General features: G+C 44.6%; 2 protein-coding genes across 3 annotated transcripts in view; one reads left to right on the top strand and one right to left on the bottom strand.

Moving 5' to 3' along the window:
• Positions 1-369: 369 nt before the first annotated feature.
• On the top strand, positions 370-15126 carry LOC144592879 (uncharacterized). The gene is made up of 6 exons (XM_078398080.1): positions 370-805; positions 1291-1548; positions 8046-8099; positions 10127-10282; positions 11737-12029; positions 14155-15126. Exons 1-5 carry the CDS (start codon positions 712-714, stop codon positions 12018-12020), a joined length of 846 nt encoding a protein of 281 aa, XP_078254206.1. The 5' UTR covers positions 370-711; the 3' UTR covers positions 12021-12029; positions 14155-15126.
• Positions 15127-16830: 1704 nt separating this feature from the next.
• Positions 16831-18782, bottom strand: part of LOC144592878 (protein spire homolog 1-like) — a 160254-nt gene continuing 158302 nt past the window's right edge. For both annotated transcript variants that reach the window (XM_078398078.1, XM_078398079.1), the window contains one exon: positions 16831-18679. In XM_078398078.1, coding sequence (XP_078254204.1) covers positions 18412-18679 — 268 coding nt within the window. In that variant the 3' untranslated portion in view covers positions 16831-18411. The remainder of the gene's footprint in view (positions 18680-18782) is intronic.

Below are 18782 nucleotides of genomic sequence, written 5' to 3'. Positions count from 1 at the left end.
GTGTGTCCTCCCTCAGGACTGGGCTTTGCAGTTCAGCCTGACTATATCTTTAACACATCGGAAGACTTGAGAGTGAGATTTATGACCAAAATACTAACAAATACTACAAATACTAAGTTCCGATTGGCGCAGTGGTCTAGTTGCTGCCTTGCAGCACCAGAAACCCAAGTTTGATCCTGACCACGGGTGCTATCTGTACAGAGTTTGTACGTTCTCCGTGACCGCGTGGGTTTTCTCCCGGTGCTCCGGTTTCCTCCCACATTCCAAAGACGTGCAGGTTTGTAGGTTGTAAAATGTCCCTCGTGTCTAGGATAGAACTAGTGCACTGGTGATCGTTGGTCTGCGCAGACTCGGTGGGCCGAAGGGGCCCGTTTCCACGCTGTATCTTTAATCAAAACTAAACTAAACTTCTTTAAAGACACAGCCAAATAAACCTTTACTCCTAACTAGTGAGAGTGACAGCTCTTAAAACTAAAATCTTTTTGAATGAGGAGTAGCAGGGCAACCCAGAAAGGCTAAGACCAGAAGAAGGAAGCTCTTCCTCTGCACACAGTGTTGTTTAGTGCACTGCAGATCTGGGAGATTCCCTTGTGGCATAATGTGGGAGGAAAAAGCAGCACGCCGCCCCTGACAGGGACTGCACCCTCCACACTGCCTGGGGTTTAAAAGAGGAAGCAGCAGCGTTTTCTCTGGAATACGCGCACAGAGAAAATGAGCCTGAGTGGGAAATCAAGGTTTTGCGACATTGGAAGTCTAAAGTCCCAGCCGTCCGTCAATGAAGTGCCATCACGCACAATACAGTCTGGTAAGAATTCTCATTCTGGTGTTATTTGTTAGTTGAGCAGAGGGATCTGAAAGTTACGCCAATGTTGTTTCTGGCTTAAAGTGTGTACACATTCTATGGCCCTGTTCAATGGTTCTCTATTGTAACATGTAGGGAGGTACAGTGAAATTCTTTTTTGTTGTGGTTGCATACATTATTCTGAGGGAGCACAAAGACGGATGATCCGTCTGAAGAAGTTGTCTTGACCCGAAACGTCACCTATTCCTTTTCTCCCATTTTACTGCATGTGACCTGTGTGGGTTTTCTCCAGCTGCTCCGGTTTCCTCCCACACCCCAAAACGTACAGGTTTGTAGGTTAATTGTATTCGGTAAAATTGTAAATTGTCCCTAGTCTGTAGGATAGTGTTAGTGTACGGGGTGATCGCTGGTTGGCGCGGGCTGAAGGGCCTGTTTCTGCACTGTACCTCTGAACTAAACTAAACTAACAACATGTGTGTGGTTAATAGATTTGCGCAGGCATTACTACACGATCAGTACATCCATGTCCGCTGCCGTGGTGGAACAGATCACCTACCTCCTGTACAGTGCTCGGATCCTCAGCCAACATGAACTCAATGTCATCGTCTCTAGGACAGAAATGCTTTCCAAGACGTCTGAGCTACTTTCTGCTGTCATCCGGAAAGGACAGAAAGCCTGCGGCATCTTTCTCCAGGCCCTTAAAACGTGTGACCCGCATCTCAGTGAACAACTGGGCCTAGAACAAGGTAACAGTCTAGTTTCATTTCGAGATACAGCGCGAGTCCGCACTGACCAGCGATCACCCCATACACTAGCACTACACTACACACTGGGGACAATTTACAATTTTTCACTGAAGCCAATTGACCTACAAACCTGTACGTTTTTGGAGTGTGATAGGAAACTGGAGCACCCGGAGAAAATCCCATGCAGTCACGGGGAGAACGTACAAACTCCGTACAGACAGCACCCACAGTTAGGATTGTACCCGGGTCCCTGCCACTGCAACGTAGCAACTCTACCGCCGCGCCACCATGCCGCCCCAAATTAAAGCACAACAATTGTGCTTATTTAATAACAAGGGACTGCAGATACTGGTTTACCAATGACAGCCACAAAATGCTGGAGTATCTCAGCGGGTCTTAAGAAGGGTCCCAACCCGAATCGTCACCTACCATGTTCTCCAGAGGTGCTGCCTGACCCGCTGAGTTACTCCAGCACTTTGTGTCTAATTATCCGCTTTTCAGGCCTATTTGCAACTGACGTCAATCTTTTTATTCCTCTGTTGTTCCTTGGCAATGATTGAAGTCTGTTATTTTACCTAGTTATTTCCCTTTATTTTACAACCAGATTCAGGAACAACTTCTTCCCCACTAATATAAAACTACAAAATGGTCAGCTTATAAGCCAAGGGTGTAATTCTGATCTTCCAACAAACATTATTGAGGCCCTTGCACTTTTTTTTATCTGCACTTTCTCTGTAACTGTAAAGCTCTAACACTATATTCTGCATAGAGTCACAGAGTGATGCAGTGTGGAAGCAGGCCCTTTGGCCCACCTTGCCCACATAGGCCAACATGTTCTAGCTGTACTAGTCCCACCTGCCCGCGCATGGTCCATCTCCCTCCAAACCTGTCCAATCCATGTACCTGTCTAACTGTTTCTTAAGTTTTGGAATAGTCCCTGCCTCAACTACCTCCTCTGGCAGCTTGTTCCATACACCCATCACCCTTTGTGTGAAAAGGTTACCCCTCAGATTCCTATTAAATCTTTTTCCCTTCACATTAAACCTATGTCCTCTGATCCCCCTATCACCTACTCTGGGCAAGAGACTCTGTGCATCTACCCAATCTATTCTTCTGTTGATTTTATACACCTCAATAAGATCACCCCTCATCCTCCTGCAATCCATGGAATAGAGACAGACCCAGCCTACTCAACCTCTCCCTGTAGCTCAGACGTAGCTCTGGCAACTTCCTTGTAAATCTTCTCTGTACCCTTTCCAGCTTGACAACATCTTTCCTATAACATGGTGCCCAGAACTGAACACAATAGTCTAAAATGCAGCCTCACCGACATCTTATACAACTGCGACATGACCTCCCAACTTCTATACTCAATACTCTGACTGTTGAAGGCCAATGTGCCAAATGCCTTTTTGACCACCTTATCTACCTGCAACTCCACTTTCAATGAACCATGCACCTGCCCTCCTTGGTCCGTCTGCTCTACAACACTACCCAGGGCCCTACCATTAGCTGTGTAGGTCCTACCTATGTCGACTTGCCAAAATGCAACATCTCACATTTCTCTGTGTTAAATTCCATCAACCATTCCTCAGCCCACCTGGCCAGTCGATGCATTTGTGCATATTTCTCTTTGCACTAACCTATTCTACTTGTGCATGGCTTGATTGTACTCACGTGTAGTATGATTTGACTGGGATCCCCCTCAGCTTCCAACAATCATGGGGAAAAAAAAAAATCCCAGCCTACCCAGTGGCCCCAGATAATTCGTCCACCAGTCCTGGCGAGATCCTTGTGAATCTTTAGTTTGGTTTAGTTTAGTTACAGATACAGCATAGAAACAGGCTCAATTTACAATTTTACAAAAGCCAATCAACCTACAAATCTGTATATCCGTTAAGTGTGGGAGGAGACCAGAGCACCCGGAGAAAACCCACGCGGTCACAGGGAGAACGTACAAACTCCATACACGGAACCCATGTGATCAGGATGGAACCTCAGGGTCGCACTTTAAGGCAGCAACTACCGCTGTACTATTACGCCGCCTTTTCTGCAATCCTTTCCAAGCAAAGGACACAAACAAAAGACAAAGGCCTACTGGATCTTCTGGTTGCTAAACATTTTAACTCGCCTTCCCATTCTCATACTGACCTTTCTGTCCCGGAGGCCTCCTCCATTGCCAGAGTGAAGCCATGCGCAAACTGGAGGAACAGCACCTCATATTTGCTTGGGAAGCTTACAACCCGCTGAGTTACTCCAGCATGTTGGTTCTTTTTTTTTTGTAAACAACATCTGCAGTTCCCTGTGTCCCCAGACAATATTTTGGGTTGGGACCTGTTAGCACCTGCCGCTTTACAGGCACATTATTGCACAACATAATAAATAAATATAAAGTAATTAATAATACACACAATTATCAGTGATACGAGGTAACTGGACAAGAATAGTGCAAATCAAAATGTTTAGTGCAACCTTACACAAAGTCCATAGTAGATCGTTGCTAGGGTTGGGTTGCGAGAGATGGCTGAACCCCGGTTTCCTCCCACACTCCAAGGACCTACTAGTTTGTAGGTTAATTGGCTGGTAAATTTGTAAATTGTCCCTAGTGTGTGCAGGATAGTGTCAGTGTGCGGGGATCGCTGGTTGGCGCGAACCCGGTGGACTGAAGGGCCTGTTTCCATACTGTATCTCTAATCTAATCTAATTGGCTTCATCATTAATCAGACACTATTTGTGATTTTTGGAAATAAAAACTTTTTTTTTCCAGCTATTATATGAAAAGAAAATTGTCAGTATCCAAAATCAACAGCATCAGAAATTCAAGTTGCAGTGTTAAATTGACAGATGAAAAGATTTAATGATATCTTCAGGGGGGAAATATTAAGCACTTTCTACAAGTTAATTACAAAGATGGTGGTATATATTTGGCAAGCAGCCAAGAATCCAATGCATTTGGGTATTGATATATCTTGGTAATGAATCTATGTATCCCTCTGCAATCTCTGGGATTATAATGTAACATGGGATGTTAACATAATGAATTCAAAGTATTATGAATGGATAAGTAATGAGGGATCTCCTTGGTGGGAACTTCTAATGAATTCGCCTTCTGACAAAATCCTTGAATTCATTACAGCGAGAAAAGGCAGAACAAAATAAGGCTGGCAACAGATGGCCTCGTGATGGGTGGAGTCCATAGTGGCCCATTGTTGGCTGGCGTACTGTATGGAGTTTGCATGTTCTCCCTGTGAACATGTGGGCTTCCTCTGTGTGCTCTAGTTTCCTCCCACATCCCAGGGAGGGTTGGTGTGCTAAGTCAGTGAGTGATAGAATCTGGGGGAGTTTTGTTTAGCTTAGTTTAGAGATACAGCAAGGAAACGGGCCCTTTGGCCCACCGAGTCCGCACCGACCAGCGATCCCCGCACACTAACACTATCCGACACACTGGGGACAATTTACACTTTTATACCTGGCCAATTAACCTACAAACCTGTACATCTTTGGAGTGTGGGAGGAAACCGAAGATCTCGGACAAAAACCCACACAGATCATGGGAGAACGTACAGACAGCACCTGTAGTTAGGATCAAACCTGGGTCCCTGGTGCTGTAACGCTAAAGCTCTACTGCTACCCCACCATGCTGCCCTCTTTGAGTTGATGGTAATGTAGGGAGAATAAAATGAGATGAGTGCAAATGCGTGTCTGATGGTACTGGTACAGGTTTGTTATTGTCACGAGATACAGTGAGAAACTTTGTTTAGCGTGTTATCCCTGTAAATTATATCATGCATTAGTACAACCGGTAATGCGTAAAGAGAAGTGAAACAGAATGCAGAATAGAGTGTTATAGCTACAGAGAAAAAAGAGCAAGGAGTGCAACATCCTTATCATACGAGAAGCCTGTAAGCTAAAAACAATGGGAAAGATGCTGTTCTTGAACCTGGTCTTATGTGCTTTCAAGCTTTTGTAACTTCTGGCGGATGGGAGAAGGGAGAATGACCAGGGTGTGAGCGGTCCTTGATAATGTTGGCTGCTTTCCCCAAGTTTAGAAGGAGACGTTGTGGTGGGGGGAGGGGGGGGGGGGGGGAGCTTAATTCTTGTGATGGACTGGGCTGCATCTAAAACTCTCTGCAGTCTCGGGCAGAGCAGACGCCAAACCAAGCTGTGATGCATCCCGATAAGATGCTCAATGTTGTGCATCTGTAGAAATTAGTAAGAGTCATCTGAGGCTTGCTGTCCTTCCTCTATCTGAGAACGTGGAAGTCAAGTCAAGTCATGTTTATTTGTCACATACACATACAGTGAAATGAAAGTGGCAACCCCTGCGAATTTTGTGCACAAAAAAGAATTACAGTTACAGCATATAAATAAAGTTAATAAGTTACTATAGTGTAGACAAAAATTTAGTCTCTGGAGTTATAAAAGTTGACAGTCCTGATGGCCTGTGGGAAGAAACTCTGTCTCATCCTCTCCGTTTTCACAGCGTGACAGCGGAGGCATTTGCCTGACCGTAGTATCTGGAACAGTCCGTTACTGGGGTGGCAGGGGTCTCTCATAATCTTACTTGCTCTGGATCTGCACCTCCTGATGTATAGGTCCTGCAGGGGGACGAGTGTAGTTCCCATTGGTGCTTTCTGCCGAACGCACTACTCTCTGCAGGGCCATCCTGTCCTGGGCAGAGCTGTTCCCAAACCAGACTGTAATGTTGCCGGACAGGATGCTCTCTACAGCCCCAGAGTAGAAACAATGAAGGATCCTCAGAGACACTCTGAATTTCCTCAGCTGTCTAAGGTGGTAAAGGCGCTGCTTTGCCTTACCCACCAGTGCGGCAATGTGCGTTGCCCATGTCAGATCCTCTGTGATGCGGACTCCCAAGTATTTAAAACTGCTCACCCTATCCACAGTAGACCCATTTATCTCCAGTGGCGTGTACGTCCTTGGATGTTTAGCCCTTCTAAAGTCCACAATCAGCTCCTTCGTTTTAGTGACATTCAAGAGGAGGCTATTGTCCTGACACCAGAGTGCCAGAAGATAGAACATGGAACAGTGCAGAACGTAGAAACAAACAACTGCAGATGCTGGTTTATACCAAAGTGCTGGAGTAACTCAGCAGGTCAGGCAGCATCTCTGGAGAAAAAGGATGGGCGACGTTTCGAGTCGGGACCTTTCTTTAGACTCATAGAAGGGTCTCGACCCAAAACATTGCCTATCCTTTTTCTCCAGGGATGCTGCCCGACCTGCTGAGTTACTCCAGCATTTTGTGTCTATCTTTGGTACAGAACAGTGCAGCACAGGAATGTCTGTGCTGAACATGCCAAGTTAATCTCCTCTGCCTGCACATAATCCGTTCCCTGCATATCTATTTGCTTATCTAAGAGCCTCTTAAATACCACTGTCATACCTGTTTCCACCACCCAGCTCTGGCAGCACATTCCAGGCACCAACTGCTCTCTGTGTAAAATACTTGCCTTGCACATCTCCTTTAAATTATCCCCCTCGGATCCTAATGCTTTGCCCTCTAGTCTTTGACATTTCCACGCTGAGAAAAAGGTTCTAACTGTCTACCCTTCTCATAGTTTTATATAATTCTGTCAGGTCTAACCTCAGCCTCATCTCCAGCAAAAACCACACAAGTTAATCCAACCTCCCCTTGTAGCTACTACTCACTAATCCAAGCAGCGTTCTGGCAAACCTCTTCTACACCCTCTCCAAAGCTTCATCCTTCCTGTACTGGGGCGACCAGGACTGCATGCATTACCACAAATACAACACAACCAGAGTTTTATAAAGTTGCAACATGACTTCTTGACACTTATATACAATGTCTTGACTGATAAAGGCAACATACGATATGCCTTCTTTACCATTCTATCTACTTGTGTTGCCATTTTCAGGGAACTGTTGAGTCTGTCTTAGTTTAGAGAAACATCGAGGAAACAACCCCTTTGGCCCACCGAGTCTGCCCCGACCAGCGATCCCCACACATTAACACCAGCCTACAGTACACACACTGGGGACAAATTACTCTTATACCAAGGATCCAAACCCAAGCAATTAACCTACAAACCTGTGTGTCTGGAGTGTGGGAGGAAACCCACGTGGTCACGGGAGAACGTACAAACTCCGTACAGACAGCAACCGTAGTGGGATTGAAATGAGCAACTCTACCGGTTAGCCCCTGTCTAATCAGAAAACTAATATCACACTTTGATTCTTTTCTTCATCTAATACTATGATCAATGCATCTGCTTACCAAAATCATGGCATTTTCTTTGAATATTCTCCTGTACTATGCTCTAGAATTCTTTTACTGATTCAAGGATACTAATTAAATCCAGGTTCGTGTCCTTATGAAATTTCAATGATGAAAAACAGCCATCTTAATTTTAATAATTTGATATCACGTTTACTTAATTTATGTAGGAAGAATGGTCTGATGATTAAATTATAGAATATTGATGCTGGGTTTGTCTAACCTCTCCACTTGTTCTTTGCAGCTAATTCTTCCAGCAAAATGTCACCAGTCTCATTAGTGAGGCCACCTTCACACAGTAAGTAGAAACAAAGACCTGCAGATGTTTTTGTTTTTTTACCAAAGATAGATGCTAATTGGTGGAGTAACTGTGCAGTCTGGAGAAAAAGGAAAGGTGACGTCTCTGATGTCTGCAGAAGGGTCTCGTCCCGAAACGTCACCTGTCCATTTTCTCCAGAGATGCTGCCTGTGCCTATCTTCACAAAGTGCTTACTAAAATATCAAGATGCGTCAGAATTGGAAATTCAATTATCTTTAAATAGCTCCAACAATCTGCATTCAGGAGCTATGGAAATTAAAATACAACATGAAATTAAAATTCAAAGAACACAAATGTTGCCATTAATATCTGCAGAATGTGCAATTCAGGTTTACGTTAACCTTCATCAGAATCGTAGCCTTATTTTTAGAGTCATACAGCATGGAAACAGGCCCTTCGACCCAACTTGCCCATGCCGACCAAGATGCCACATCTACACTAGTCCCATCTGCCCGCATTTGGTCCATATCCCTCCAAACCTTTTCTATCCATTTTACCTGTCCAAATGGCTTTTAAATGTTGTTATAGTATCTACCTCAACTACCTTCTCTGGCAGCTTGTTCCACACACCCACCATCCTCTGTATGAAAAAGTTGACTATCTCCTCTGGTCCATGATTCCCCTACTCTGGGTAAAAAAAACTATAAGATCACTCCCCATTTTCCTGTGCTACGAGGAATAAAGTCCAACCTGGGCAGGCTAGGACTCTATTCTTTGTACCGCAGGAGGATGAGAGGTGTCCAAAATCACGAGAGGAATAGATCAGGTAAACGAAGAGTCTCTTGCCAAGAGTAAGGAAATCGAGTACCAGAGGACAGAGGTTTAAGGCAAGGGGGAAAAGATTTAATAAGAACTTGAGGGGTACTTTTTTACATAAAGGGTGGTGGGTGTATGAAATGAGCTGCTGGAGGAGGTAATTGAGGCAGGTACAATCGCAATGTTTAAGAAACATTTAAACATGTACATGGGGGAGGACAGGGACTAGTGTTCATGGAACATGTTGGTCAGTATGGGCAACATCTGTGGAGGAAATAGACAGACGACATTTCGAGTCTGAAGAAGGTTTCCGACCCAAAACGTCATCTGTCCATTTCGTCTGCAGATGCTGCCTGGCCTACTGAGTTCCTCTTGCACTTAGGGTCTGCAAGCATGTGGACTGCTGTATGGATTAGAATGGTATGCCCTCAGTTTACTGTTGAGTACACTGAAGTGGGGTTACTGCTGGGGTGGGAGAGTGAGTGATGAGTCATGGCTGAGAACTTACGTTGCTGGAGTTTGGTGGAAATGTAAAAAGGGACACCCATTGCCATTTGGAAATGATTTAGACTTGAGATTTACCGTGCAGAAATAAGCCCTTCAGCCCACCGAGTCTGTGCCAACCAGCGATCACTCCTTACAGTCTGAAGAAGGGTCTCGACCCGAAACGTCACCCATTCCTTCTCTCCTGAGATGCTGCCTGACCCGCTGAGTTACTCCAGCATTTTGTGATACCTTCTATTTGTACCAGTAGGTTTCCTACACCCCTTACATTAACCTACACACACTAAGGACAACTTACCGAAGCCAATTAACCTACAAAACCTGTAAGTCTTTGGAGTGTGGGAAGAAACCGGAGCACCTGGTGAAAACCCACATGATCACAGGGAGAACGTGCAAACTCCATGCAGACAGCACCCGTAGTCAGGATCAAACCCAGGTCTCTGGTGCTGTAAGGCAGTGACTCTACCACTGTGCCACTATGCTGCCCTTGTCAGGAATATTGAGAGGGAATTGCTGGGACATCTACCCCAATCATCTTCTATGAGTTTGGCAGAGGATTTCAGAAAAACGGCATGACAGGCTTTACTCTGCAACATTATCTCACCAATCACTGAAATTGTTTATTTTGTCTCCTCCATATCTGTCCTTAAGATGCCTCTGGCTTGCCCTTTCAGCCTCTGAAGGGGAGATAATCTGTTGTAAGGTGGCGAGTAGACATTTGACATTTTCTTTCCTTGCCCCAACAGCACCATGCCCAGTTGTGTGCAACATCAGCATCTCTAACTCAAATCTGAACAACTGCACGTTTGGATCTGGTAACAATGTGTCTGTGACAACAACTATGCCTTTATCCAACCTCAAGAACATCGAGGAGCCACCCACGAAGTCCGATGAGGAATCCGGTATGTGGACTCCTTGCCAAACATTGCCTTTGCTATTTAGAGTCAATGGGTCATACAGCTTGAGAACAGGCCCTTCGGTCAAACTCGTCCATGTCGACCACTGTTAGTACCATTTACCCGCATTTGGCCCATGTCCCTCTAAACCTTTCCCTCTAAATCTTTCCCATCCAAGTACCTATCCACGAGTCTTTTAAATGATGTTATAGTACCTAAATGTTGAATTGTAGGATAGGAGAGGTTTGGAGAGATAAGGGCCAAACCCAGGCAGGTGGGACCAGATGGAGCATACTGGTCTTCAAAAAGAAAAAAATCAAAGGGTTTAATGGGAGACCTGATACTTGCTAGCTGAACATTTCCCCACGGTGTATGCTATCAGCTGTCTTCAAGTCAAGTTTATTGACAAAATGCACATGTGGCTTGTTGAAAGACCTGGATAGATTGGATGTGGAAAGGATGTTTCCACTGGTGCGAGAGTCTAGGACCAGAGGTCATAGCCTCAGAATTAAAGGACATTTGTTCGGGAAGGCGAGGAGGAATTTCTTTAGTCAAGAGGAAGGTGAATCTGTGAAATTCTTTGGCACAGAAGGCTATGGAGGCCAAGTCAATGGTTATTTTAAAGACAGAGATAGATTCTTGTTTAGTACGGGTTAGGAGGGAGAGACGGATCAGCCATTATTGAATGATGGGCCGAATGGCCTAATTCTTCTCCTATCACTTCTGACCTCATGATCAGCCATGATCACACTGAATGGCGGTGCTGGCTCGAAGGGCCGAATGGCCTCCTCCTGCACCTATTGTCTATTATCTCATGTAGGTGAGGTACAGGTACAATGAAAAACTGGCACAGACTCGGACAACACACACATCACTGGACATTAATTACACATAGCATCTTTTACACTCCGTCTACATCACTCTGCAACCTCTGTTTTGAAACCGACGATGAAAGCCTAGATAGAGTGTGTGTGGAAAGGATTTTTCCAGTAATGGGAGAGTCTAGAACCAGAGGGCACAGCCTCAGCATAAAAGGACGTACCTTTAGAATGGAGATGAGGATGAATAGACTGTGGGGAAATGTTCAGCTAGCAAGTATCGGGTCTCCCAATACACCCTAGTCAGAGGGTGGTGAATCTGTGGAGTTAATTGCCAGAGTCATTCAGTATTTTTAAAGCGGAGGTTGATAGGTTGTTGTTGAGTAAGGGTGTCAAAGACTACAGGGAGAAGGCAGGGAAATGGGGTTGAGAGGGGAAAATAGGTCAGCCATGATTGAACGATGGAGAAGACTTGATGGGCTGAATGGTCTAATTTGCTCCGATGTCTTATGGTCTTACCTTAGAGTAAATCTGATTTATTTTCCTTTGAACCATCTGTCTAATTTTTGGCAGCCGGATTTGGCTAGTGCATATTCCTTGGCTATGTATCTAATCATTGACCTCTATGGATTCCCTGATTAGGCAATTGCGATGATACAGCGTCCGAGTCCCACATGTGCAGTGTTGCCAACGACACAGACACAAACAGCACGGGAACCGTCCAGACCGACATAGAAATTGTCAGCTCCAGGTTAACAAACGTAACTGTTGGAGAAAGTAATGTGCTCACAGTGGTGGAGGAATTCAGCGATGAAGATGATAGTGAGAAGGAACTGGAAGGAGAGTTGGAAGAACGTGACTGCAAGGAGAAAGTATACAATGAACAATCGATAAAGACACAAGCTAAGAGTGGTGTACAAAATTGAATACAGCAGGTAAGTTCAATGTTATATCTTTGCATTAAACGTTGTACCCTTTATCCATTTTTTATTTTTAAGACCAACATGTCCCATCTACACACGTCCCACCTCCCTACATTTGGCCCTTATCACTCTAAACCGGAAACAGGCCCTTTGGCCCACCGAGTCCACGCCGTTCTGCGATGCACACTATTCCATGGAGTAGGGACAATTTACAATCTTTGCCAAAGCCAATTAACAACCAAAACTATATGTCTTTGGAGTGTGGGAGGAAACCGGAGCACCCGAGTGAAACCCACGTAGTCACGGGGAGAACGTACAAACTCCGTACAGACAGCCTGTAGTCAGGATTGAACCCGAGTCTCTGGCGCTATAAGGCAGCAACTCTACCATTGGCCATCATGATGTCGTTTTCTTTGGCTGAAAACTATTTCACTGTACCTTGGCACACATGATAATAATAAACTAAATTAAAACAAGTGACTTATGCATTATGAGCATTGTGGCAAGATATTCATTAGCAAAATGGGAGAATCATACCTTTATATCCAACGTTGCCACTCCAGGCAATTTGGATTTGGCATGATTATGAGAAAGATTTAGTTAATTGAAATGGCTCTAAGCTATAGGGAGAGGTTGAGCAGGTTAGGAGTCTATTTCTTGGAGAGCAGGAGGATGAAGGGTGTACAAATCTTATAGATTTGTACAAAATCATGAGAGAAATAAAGCGGGTAGACTCACAATCAAGAACCTGAGGTATTATTGTAACGTTTAAGAAACCTTTAGATAGGTACATGAATGGGACAGGTTTAGAGGGATGTGGGCCAAATGCAGGCAGGTGGGACATGATGGTCGGTGTGGGCAAGTTGGACTGAAGGGCCTGTTTATAAGCTGTATGAATCTATGACTGATCAGGGGGAGTGTATAACGGGCTGGAGGTTCACCATCACACAATTAGAGTACAGTTAGTCCCTGAAGGGGAGGTGCACTTTGTCTAGAGCCAACTCCAGGGATAAGCCTGTTTGCCCTCTTTCCAGTAACTATTTTGTATCCGGGAGATCCAGTCGGCCTTGGCGGACCGAGCATCAATGCTCAGAGAAACAGTTGCTGAGTAGAGTGGAGGAAGGGGAACAAGTGAACATGTTTTGTTTTAGTTTTCAAGAAGGTTTCAATAAAGCCACACAAAGAGGGCGAGTAAGGGTAGAGCACATGGAATTGGGGTAATGTGCTGGCATAGGTTGAAAGTTAGTTAACAAACAGAAAAAAGAGTGGGGTATTGTTCATAACTTCATAAGGCATAGGAGAAGAATTAGGCCATTCAGCCCATTGTTTGTTCCACCATTCAATCGTGGCTGATCTATTTTTCCCCTCTCAACCCCATTCTCCTGCCTTCTCCCTGTAATCTTTGATGCCCTTACTAATCAAGCACCTATCAAACTCTGCTTTAAAAATACACAATTTGGCCTCAATCGCCATCTGTGGCAATGAATTCCACAGATTCACCACCCTCTGGCAAAATAAGTTCCTCCTCATCTCCATTGTAAAGGTGCATCCTTTTGTGCTGAGGCTATGGCTTGTGGTCCTAGACTCTCCCACTAGTGGAAACAACTTTAAATACTTATTAATTAGGGCGGCACGGTGGCGTAGAGTTGCTGCCTTACAGCGAATGCAGCGCCGGAGACTCAGGTTCGATCCTGACTACGGGCGCCGTCTTTACGGAGTTTGTACGTTCTCCCCGTGACCTGCGTGGGTTTTCACCGAGATCTTCGGTTTCCTCCCACACTCCAAAGACGTACAGGTATGTAGGTTAATTGACTGTGTAAAATGTAAAAAATTGTCCCTAGTGTGTGTAGGATAGTGTTAATGTGCGGGGATCGCTGGGCGGCGCGGACTCGGTGGGCCGAAGGGTCTGTTTCCGCGCTGTATCTCTAAATCTAAAAATCCGCTCCACATCCACTCCATTCAGGCCTTGCAAAGCTCAGGACTTGGGCCTCAGCTACTCTGAATGCTATACCCATGCTAGTTTGAAACAATACAGTTTGAAACATATAATTATTGTGAAACTTATTAGTCTATAACATTGACATTTGTCTCACCATTAAAGAATTATGCTCAATTGCCAACCCTTTTTGTTTTCCAGGATGTAATTCCATGGGAAAGTGAAATGCTGGATGGGGGCAGGCCCAGTAAATGCCACTGGTTGGTGATAACAGTAGAGAGCTCAGCAATCTACAAATACCGGCTTGTTTACCTTCACAATTCAATCTTATTACAACCCACTCGGTGAAAAGTCTAACAATCTCTGTTATCTTTGCAAGGTGTTTCAAAGTCACACAACTGAGGGTGTTGATAGTAAACTGATCTTACTCAAACACACAATTCTTTATCCCAGAGGGTTTCAGTTAGGAAGTATATTCATCGCTAAAGTTGATACATATTTGGGCGCAAGGATAGAGTGATTTACTGCAGATTAATCCATGAAAGGACACAAGGTGCTGGAGTAACTCAGCAGGTCAGGCAGCATCTTTGGAGATCGTGGATAAGAAGGGTCTCGTCCCTAAACCGTCACCTACCCATGTCCCAGCCAACAATGGGCCATTATGGGCTCCACCCTTCCTTGGTCATCTGTTCCCAGCCCCACTTTGCTCTGGCTTTTTCCTACTTCCAATCCTCCCCCTCGTCCCCCCTCTACTTTCAATCTGAAGAAGGATCCGGATGCGAAACATCACCTATCTGTTTTCTCCAGAGATGCTGTCTGACCTGCTGAGTGACTCCAGCACTTAATATCCAATGATGGGGGTGGGGGGGGGGAAGAAGCTAGACTTGGGATAGGAGATGAATGTGATTTTTGAATAACAGCTTGATGATCTGTTCCTGAACTTATTGCGTATGTTTTTAAGATATCATCTGCTCATTGCAATGATTTTGCAGATCTTATCACTTTTAACCAGGGGTTGCTGTGTTCAGCATCACGAGCTTTGCCTGTTTGTTTATTTATTTATTTATTTATTAGTTCGTTCATTTCATTCACTTACAGGATGTGGAGTTTATAATCTATTATACCAGAGTGGTATTGCTTCATTGTTATTTGAATATATGTACAAAACACAGTCAGCCTGCAAAATAAAAGTTTAATATTTAATATCCGTCTCCACGTTAATTTGGCAATGCAAAAGCTACATTAAATCACAAGCGTGGGGTAACTCGGGATCAACAGGGGTAGTGAATGAATTCATTTTCTCTGCTACCTTTTATAAAAGGTAATGGTTTGGTGCAGAAAGTCTACCCTTCCCACACGCTCCAACGTGTCCACTGAAGCCAGATAGTTGTCCCAGATACCCTGACACAGCTGCCAGGCATTCAATGGTGCTGTATTGCCACATGTGCCAAGTGCAAACGCACAGTGGAATGATTTTCTTACAAACAGTCTGGTCGAGTATCACCATACCCATGCACAAACCTGATTAGCGAGTGTACAGAAATTGTCCACTGATCCCGCATGCAAGAGGCGCCATGTTTTGGCACCATTTTCAAAGTCTTGTCCGCGCTCAAGTTGTTATGAGCGGTGCCCGATCCAGCCGAGCCCCAGGCTACAGCAGGCCTCCCTCCGGCCATTGCCTTCCTTGAAGTTCTGGAAGGACCAGCGAACCGATGTCCCTCTCCTCGCCCGTCCACCTTTGTTCCCTGGGGGTACCTCCCGCAGCCGACCAGGAGGGTGTGGTAGGCCAGACCCCGGTCCCCTCTCCTCTCCCACTGGCCTCGCTCCCGTGCCATCGTGTCCATGATCGTCACTGGCTCCATCGTCCCCATGCCTGATTTTCAGGGGACGAGCAGGGGCCGGCTCTGTGGCTCCCCCTGTAGGCCGCGGTCCACCGGGTTGAGTTCAGCCACGGGGGACCAGCTGGTTAGGAAGTAGATAGTTTAACTACCCGAAGCATCGCCTATCCTTGTTCTCCAGATATGTTGCCTGACCCGCTGAGTTACTCAAGCACTATTATTGTAAATCAACATCTTCAGTTCCTTGTTTCTACAGTTTAGTCAATGACTAGGTTTCTTCATACCTGTGGTACAGAGAATTCTTAAGATTCCCAGCCTCGAAGTTATTCTTCCTCACCTTAAATATTCAGTCCTTTATTGTGACATGATGTCTCCTTAGGTCTAGATTCTCCCGTGAAAGGAGACATCCTCTGTAAACACAATCCATTACATGCTGAGTGTGTACAATCTCTGAGGGTATGAAATTAATTGGAGACCTAGATTTTTCAGAGGTTAGACTTTAGAGATACAGCACGGAAACAGGCCCCTCAGCCCACGCCGACCAGCGATCACCCCGTACACTAGCACTATCGGACACTCTAAGGACAATTTAACCGAAGCCAATTAACCTACAAACCCGCACGTCTTTGGAGTGTGGGTGGAAACCAGAGCACCCTGAGAAAACCCATGAGGTCACAGGGAGAACGTACGAACTCCGTACAGACAGCACCGGTAGTCAGGATCAAACCCAGGTCTCTGGCTCTGTAAGGCAGCAACTTTACCACTCTGAAGTTCTCGGTGCACAGCAGAACAGGAGAATATCCAATTTATAATCAAAAACATGTGGAACAGATTTCCATGAAGAAAAGTAAGACGTGCCTCAAATGAAGACCTTGAGTGATTATTTAGTAAAGAAATACAGAGACATAAATGATTAATGTGAAGCGATGAGAAGATAAAACTGGAGAGAGTTTAAAACAAATGAATTAATTCCAATGTAATAAGTGAACAAGTGTTTAATTTGTAAAGATATTTCATAATGCATGATAAGATGCTGACCAGACAGTTATTGACTCCTAGGACCCACAATGCCTTTGAACGTTAAGCAGTCAAACACCAGTTGGAATTTGGGTTTGATGTTTTACCAGGATAGCACGGTTTCTCAGTGCACATGACAATAATAAATGAACCAAGACCAATAGGAGATTTTTAATAAGGATACCATGATTAGCTTACAATTCGAACATCAGCTAGCCTGTTAATAAACTCCAGCATTTGTCACACGTTCATGTGTATCTGGAGGCTTGCTACAAGACTGACCACTCTTACAGCCAGGTTGGAAAAGTTGTACGCAAACACAGTGAGAATCCCTTCACCCAGAAGGCAGGAGAATGGGGTTGAGATGGAAAGATAGATCGGTCATGATTGAATGGCGGAGTAGAGCTGATGGGCCGAATGGCCTAATTCTGCTCCTTTAACATATGGACTGCTAAATGAGAGACAATAGGCTCAATAAAGATTACAGTGTTTTTTTTAATGAACACTTGAACAGTCAATGCATTTACAAGGAACAAACAGGAGCCACAGGAGCAGACAGGAGCCAGCAATAAACCAGCATCTGCAGTTCCTGGTGTCTACATACAGGAGTCTCGATGGTACAAGTGAACTGAATGGCAATCTTGTTCACATCAGCTCTATAATATAATTTAGAAACTATATATTGCAACACATCCAGGTGCACATTGGGGAGCGGAGGGGAAACGGGGTGAGCGGCAGGAGGAAGGAATGAAAGTGTAAGGAGATTATGGCAATCTATTCCTTAAGTGTTCAGGCTGGGAACCACAAAGACAGAGTGGAAAGGCAATACTTGGGTCGGCAATGGATCTGTTGTATCGTGCCTGATTAGCTGAATTGGTAACTGCTCACAATGCTACAGTCAGGAAGAAAATCAAAATGAGGTTTTTAAAAAAAAAAAGAGCATGAAGCAAATACTTCATCTAAGTGCAAAACTTGTCTTGTGTAAGCTGGCATTTAGCAAGTGTCCACCGCCAGTCTGACAAATACTGACAATTTTTTGGAGCATTACCAGTGACCAACGTGATAGTTCCGACATTGTCCACGTTAAACATAAAACGACTTCTTCAATTCATAGAAAAGTGAGCCCCCAGTGTCCATCAGATCCAAAAACAATCTTCCTCACTAGTCCAGAGACACAAACCATACTTTAAAAAAAAACACCATCGCATAAGATTATTCAAAAGATGTTGCACGTTAATCTATGTCCATCTGTCGTATATTGCAGAATTACACTGCAGATTAAATATCATACAAGTTATCAATTTTCAACTGTAAGTGGGAATAAGATGCCCACTACAATGTCAGTGGGGCTCAAATCGACTATTAATAAAATATATTACAATTATATACAGGTAACTTATATTATTTCATCTTCGATAAGACCCCTTCACAAAGATATGTCCATAGAAATCAATCCATTTGTTAACAGGTGAAAGTTACACACATGGGCATTTTAGCACGGTCAGTTCATGTTCTTGGATTTTATGTGTACAATCATCTCTTTCGACGATGACAGTCCAAAACAAAACTTCAGGAAGAGGGGAGAAATTAAAAAGGCACACGTCTAGACCTCTTTTATAGTTCGCTCCTTTGGTGTTGCCAATCGAAACTCCAGCGTGCTGGTGGACGACATATAAAAGGACTGGGTTTTCCGTTTTAACCGCGCACGCTTGTTGGCCAAGACCAGGCTCCGCCGGCTGGAGCTGATGATTTCCAAAATAAATTTCTTACAGTCAACACAAACTTCCATCGTGCTCCAGTCCTCCATCAGCTCTTTGGGAAACTCCAGGTTATCAGCCGACTTCTCGGAGGGTTTGGATACGTTGGGGAACCTGTGAAAGGTCGAACGTTAGAGAGTTGTGTTGGAGAGGCGGTTTTAATCGTGAGGCCACTCCAGCTTGTAACCTCCCCTTTGGTTGCACGAGACCAAGTCCA

Source organism: Rhinoraja longicauda, chromosome 4 (assembly GCF_053455715.1).
Source record: "Rhinoraja longicauda isolate Sanriku21f chromosome 4, sRhiLon1.1, whole genome shotgun sequence".
Classification (NCBI taxonomy): Eukaryota; Metazoa; Chordata; class Chondrichthyes; order Rajiformes; family Arhynchobatidae; genus Rhinoraja; species Rhinoraja longicauda.
Note: the sequence above shows the minus strand (reverse complement) of the source record. Positions and strands in the feature narration are given on the sequence as shown.